Here is a 5934-nt window from a genome sequence, read left to right as displayed (position 1 = left end):
TTAAAAATCGCATTTTGGATCGGATATCAGATTTAAGAAACCGGATAATCGAATATTCGGATAATCGAATTTCGTTTTAGACTAGACTGGACCGATATTGGACCAAATTTTTAAAAATCGAAAATTCGAATTCAAATATAAAAATATCAAAAATCGAACCGAACCGATCTAACTTCAGCCTTACTGAAAAGTTCACAAAAACAAGTAATAATGTCACATTAAAATACGAATATTATATTTGTGTGTATTAATAGAATTATATTTAGTTTTTTTTAAATTAGAATTTTATAAGTAACTAAGCGATATAAACTTTAGAATTTCATATTGGTCAACGTTAGAGATTTTTAAAATAAATTAGCCACGGCGCTGGTGGGGATCATTTCCAGCATTAACAAATCTTGATTGGCCATTATAATATATTCATACTTTATTTTAACTTTTCTGTATTTTAACTTTAAAATCTTATACTACTTTCATGTTCATAACTATTAATATCAGATTTGTTTTCTTTTTAATATATAGGATGGAGTAATTATTTTGTTTATTAACAATTGATATCGTATTTCTCTCTCTCTCTCTCTCTCTCTCTCTCTCTCTCTCTCTCTCTCGTTTTTTTGTAGATTTGACTTTTGTTCTTTGAATCCTAATTGTTCTTCGTCACCACACCTATAATATTTTGAAACCAGCCCCTTTTTTAGTGACTTTTCAATTTATTTGTTGTAAAAAACCTAGTCATTATTAACTATTGATACATATTATAGAAATTAATAGTTTGCTAATACTTATTATCCCAAGTTCTATTTATCAGTTTCCAACTTAATTTAATATTTGAATTATGCGTTCTCTTTCTAAATATAGGGTATTTAAAGAACAGTTTATAAGTGTAAAAAACAAAACAGTATATAATTAAGTTAGGGCCAAGCTAAAGACAAAACATGCTATTTTGGACACGAACGTACCTTCTTAACAGACTCACTGCGACCTTTGAATCCAATAGAGATGGAGAGAAAATCAAGGATTCCAAAGAAAACGAACCAGAAAGAAAAAAAGAAAAAAGAAAACGAAAACGAGTAAGAACGTAACAAGCAAACCAAACATACTAGGTAGAGGAGGCCTAATTATTTCCTTTCTCAACTAAAAAACAAAAAAAAAAAGAAACACAAAAAAACAAAAAAACTTGAATTAATTATTTAACCAAGGCTTGAACAATATTATAATGTTTTGGCCGTTGAAGAATAAGCGAAATTCTTCAATGGCAATCCGTGCCGTGTTTCCCAAGGCAATCCTCCTCCTTCCTTTCTTGCTCGTCCACGGCGAGTCTCAAGGCCTCTTCCAAAATCCCTTCTCGTCCGGCCAATTCTCCGGCGAAGGGTTCCTCAACACCGGCCAAGATTACAACAACAACAACCACCGGAGTGGCTTCTTCGCCAAATTTCCCTTTTTACCCTTCATCGGCGGCCAAACCGGCGGCGATGACAACAACAACAACAACAATGACGAGAATAACCAAGGCGGGCCCGCGGCAGTGCCTGCGACGCCGGCCCAAAACACGAAGCCCGACCCGGAGGAAAAGACGGATTACCCGACGAACTTCAAGGGGTCGTGGAGGTTGGTGTCGAAAAACTCGGGGGTTTCGGCGATGCACGTGATTCTGATGCCCAACAACAAGCTCATAATGTACGACGCCACGGTTTTCCACATCTCCGACATCAAGCTCCCCGGTGGGATCTGCGTGCCGTTCGTGGATCGGAGGACCAACAAGCAGCTTCGTGACTGCTGGGCTCACGGCGTCGAGTTTGATATCAACACTGCCAATATTAGGCCACTCAAGGTACGTACCTCCGTGCATGCATGGATGCATGTACGTATTAAGTTACGTATTATTATGTGAATATTAAACTAATTAGAACCCAATGATTATATATAAATTTATATGATACAAAAAAAAAAAAAAAAAAAAACCGACGTTGATGATGACCAAATGTATGTAACTCATTACATTTTAAAATAACTCAAATCCTATTTTTTTTTTAAATAGTCCTATATTAAAATTTTGCTATAGGCCACAAAATGTGTTAGACCGGGTCTGAATACGACGACTATGTATATGTATAGGTTGAGAATGACCCGTGGTGCTCATCGGGAGGGCTAACGGTGGACGGTGCGTTGGTGGGGACGGGTGGATGGGACGGTGGCGTTAAGACTGTTAGATATTTGAAGCCCTGCGACGGTTGTGACTTTATGGAATACCAAACAGCTTTGGCTGACCCACGATGGTATGAATATATATATATATATACACACTACATATTCTTTTCTTTGTTTTTATTTATTTCTGATTATTTTAATATTAATATATGGTCAGTATTAGCAGTGGCGGAGCTAGAAACTCGAGTAGGGGGTAAATTTGAAAAGAAAATATTGAGGGAGACAAATTTGAAAAACTCATAAATTTGTGCAAAAAATATAAAAAATGCTAAAATTTTTAGGGTAGAAATCACAATTTCAAAAAGTGTAATCTTAATCCAATATTTAATAGAAAACAATACAGGTAGGTAGATACGAGTAGAGTAGTCTTCGACCCTCCATGTTCAATTAATGAATGGATAATTAAAAAAAAAAAAAAAATCGACGAAATTTTCAGCAAAATAACCAAAGTTACTTTTACGCGTAATTATTTTTCACTGAATTGAAATATGATTGTTGCACAATTTAACTAATTTGACACAAATCTCGACTATTTATAGCGAATGATAACGGATGGATGGGCGGTGGCAGGTACTCGACGCAGATAACACTAGGGGACGGGCGGATGATGGTGGTGGGAGGGCGGCGGGCGTTCTCGTACGAGTACGTGCCCCCTCCCGGAAGCCTAAACAACAAGGATAAGAAGCACATGCTCCCCTTACTCGACGCGACCACGGACATGGACGAGAACAATCTCTACCCTTTCGTCCACCTCCTCCCCGACTCCACCGTCTTCGTCTTCGCCAACAACCGCTCCGTCATCCTCTCCCCCGCCTCCAACACCCTCCTCCGCGAGCTCCCCCCTCTCGACGGCGGCGCCAGAAACTACCCCGCCTCCGCCATGTCAGCGCTCCTCCCCTTGAAGCTCGCCAAAACCTCCCCACCCGCCGCCGAAATCATCGTGTGCGGCGGGGCCCGCCACGACGCCTACGCCCTGGCCGGGAAAGGGATCTTCCGCCCGGCCCTCGACGACTGCAACCGGATCTCCCCCGCGGACCGAAACCCCTCGTGGGCCCGCGAGACGATGCCCTCGCGCCGAGTCATGGGCGACATGCTCATCCTCCCCACCGGGGACCTCCTCCTCCTCAACGGGGCCCGCGCGGGGACCTCGGCCTGGTTCCTGGCCGAGGACCCGAACCTCACCCCGGTCTTGTACCGCCCCGAGGCCGCGATCGAGGCCAGGTTCGTGGAGCTCGCGGACGCGGGGGTCCCGCGGATGTACCACTCCTCCGCCGCGCTCCTCCCCGACGGGAAGGTGCTGACCGCCGGGAGCAACACCAACCCCGGGTACAACTACACCGCGAAGTACCCCACGGAGCTTAGGGTGGAGACGTTCTCGCCGCCATACCTGGACCCGGCCCTGGCGCGGAGGAGGCCGGCGATCCTGAGCTCGCCGGGGGAGATCGGGTACGGGAAGGACTTCGTGGTGGCGTTCCGGGCCAAGGGGCCCAGGCTCATGGAGGAAGCCGTGAAGGTGACCATGTACGCGCCGCCGTTCACCACGCACGGCTATTCCATGAACCAGAGGCTTCTTGTGCTTTTCAGGGACCAAAGAAGCATTGTCAGGGTCTCCAAAGGGACCCACCGGGTCACCGTCTCCGCGCCTTCCTCCGGGGCCGTCGCTCCACAGGGCTATTATCTGCTGTTCGTCGTCCACCGTGGGGTCCCCAGCGAGGGCGCTTGGATCAGGATCAAGTGACCAAACTGAATGCTTTGATCTCATCATCAACTACCCCTTCCTCTTGTTTGTTTGATATAATTGTCTTATCATCATCGTCAATTTGATTGGTGTAATCTTTTTTTCTTTTTCTTTTTTCATGATTGAATGTTTCCGGTTCATTTTACGATTTTCCCTTTAGGTTTTATTTTTAGGAATTAATTAGAGTATTTTCCATGAAGGTCTTCATATATATCATGAGTGTTGCTGTGTCCAAGGAATTTCGTTTTATTTATAATTGCAGTCTTTGGTTTGATATGTTTTGTCTCAATATGGAGGATAAAAGGGGATGAATATTCTTCGAACTATATATATCATGAACCGTAATACCAATACCAATGTCATTAACTTGTAACTCTGGGGCCAACATTCTTATATTCATTGATTAGGCTAACAAACAAAAAAAATGAAAATATAGTGCATGATGTATAGATATCCATAGGTGTCACATCATGTTGGTACTAATTAATCATGGAATACAATTTCAGTTTTTTAGAGCCCTGGTTTTTTTTTTTTTTTTTTTTTTTTTTTAAATTAAATAGAGTATCTGTTGGAATAGTGTGGAGAATTTTGATAATAAAAAGTATTTATTATCTTGTGGGTTGGTGATTTTTGGCAAAGACTTAAGTTGGGTCCACTTAACGGAATTGGGTAATTCTAGCGTATTATTGTTTCTTGCGGAAAATGAGTATAATATCAGTTATAAGTTTGCCAAAATCGGAGCTATAATGAATGAGAAATTGATGCTCAAAGTGTGCTTAAAGAAACACATTAATTGTATTAACACGCTAGTTGTTTGTATGAAGTGAAATGTAAGAGTCTCACATGGATTGTGGACAAATGATTACGCTTATATATGCAATATGTACCAAAAGATTTGGGTTCCCAAAGGTGACTCAGTTTTATAGAGGGGCAATGATGTAGAGAAGCCCAAGTCCACCACAAACGTGCGCCGTCGCCGTCCATCTGGTCGTGTCGTGCTGTACCGAGCCGGGCTCGGGCTCGGGCTCGGGTTCGCTTGTGGAAATCCTTATCTTTTTGTTGCAAATTTCACCTTTGTAAAATTTTAATTTCATAAACAACATTTTCATTACTATGAGAATTAAATCAAATGACATTGTAACTGTGGATTAATGTCTTAATGGCTGGACGGTTTTGATATCTGAAAGATTTCAAACGGAAGCTGAGCATCTTGAGGATAAAAACGTTTGTTATTAGTGTGCTTTAATGTGTTTAAAAGGTCATAATGGTTGGACTTTTTTTGTGGCTAAAGTTTGTAATCTTTCTGAGACCTTGCACTATAAATAGAGACCTCTAGCTCTCATTCAGGACACACCTCAAATCGAATTCTCTCTACTTTCTTATCCTCCCGAAATTATTTTGTTTTCTTTTGTAGTTGGTGGTTGATTCTGTTACAGATTTTGTTCGCCGGAAATTTACCATTGGTGTAAAGTTTTTTTCAACGTTTTTGTATCCTGCGAGACTTATTGTTCATCATCTCCAACACCTGTGGGAGAGCGATATAAGTTTTAAGAAAACCGTCAAACGGTCCTCAGCCTCCTCCGTTTTTCATTTCCTTCTTTTCTGGTTTAAGGTTTATTTTCTTTATCTAGTTATGAAATAAAATAATAATCGGTTTCAATTTTTATTTATTTTTCCCATGCAAACTTTCTTTATTTCCCATATTATAAATATTATTTGTTGTAATATTTCTAATAGTCTCTTCCAAACCTCTCTGTCATTTCCGAGCGGAAAGAGCGGTAAGGGGAAGAGAAAAACGAGTTTCGATTGAAATGACGGAATTTGCCTCAAAAGCGCTTCGCACAAGGGGGCTCAGCTTCCCATAAAGTACAAAAATCCATTCTTGTGATCCATTGGCAAAGTTCATGAGCAACTCGGTGTAATCGTGCGGTTTATTTCTTTTATTTTATTATTATTGTTTTTTTTTTCCTGAAAGGTGTTCAACATAC

The 5934-nt window shown here is 41.2% G+C and overlaps 1 protein-coding gene across 1 annotated transcript; it reads left to right on the top strand.

Annotated features, from left to right (window-relative positions):
• Nucleotides 1-984: 984 nt before the first annotated feature.
• On the top strand, nucleotides 985-4176 carry LOC149400809 (glyoxal oxidase-related protein). The gene is made up of 3 exons (XM_089610514.1): nucleotides 985-1831; nucleotides 2116-2276; nucleotides 2779-4176. The coding sequence occupies exons 1-3, from the start codon at nucleotides 1217-1219 to the stop codon at nucleotides 3944-3946; spliced, it is 1944 nt and encodes a 647-aa protein (XP_089466640.1). The 5' UTR covers nucleotides 985-1216; the 3' UTR covers nucleotides 3947-4176.
• The last annotated feature ends 1758 nt before the right edge of the window (nucleotides 4177-5934 follow it).

Source organism: Urtica dioica, chromosome 4 (assembly GCF_054948205.1).
Source record: "Urtica dioica subsp. dioica isolate 48M chromosome 4, U.dioica_male_clone48M_v1_H2, whole genome shotgun sequence".
Classification (NCBI taxonomy): Eukaryota; Viridiplantae; Streptophyta; class Magnoliopsida; order Rosales; family Urticaceae; genus Urtica; species Urtica dioica.
The sequence above is the reverse complement of the archived record's forward strand: the minus strand, read 5'-3'. Positions and strand labels throughout refer to the sequence as shown.

Coding starts and splice junctions, on each gene's coding strand:
- LOC149400809 (XM_089610514.1), top strand. CDS start 1,217: ATGTTTTGGCCGTTGAAGAATAAGCGAAATTCTTCAATGGCAATCCGT. Junction 1,832..2,115: donor CCAATATTAGGCCACTCAAG/GTACGTACCTCC, acceptor GTATATGTATAG/GTTGAGAATGACCCGTGGTG. Junction 2,277..2,778: donor GCTTTGGCTGACCCACGATG/GTATGAATATAT, acceptor GGGCGGTGGCAG/GTACTCGACGCAGATAACAC.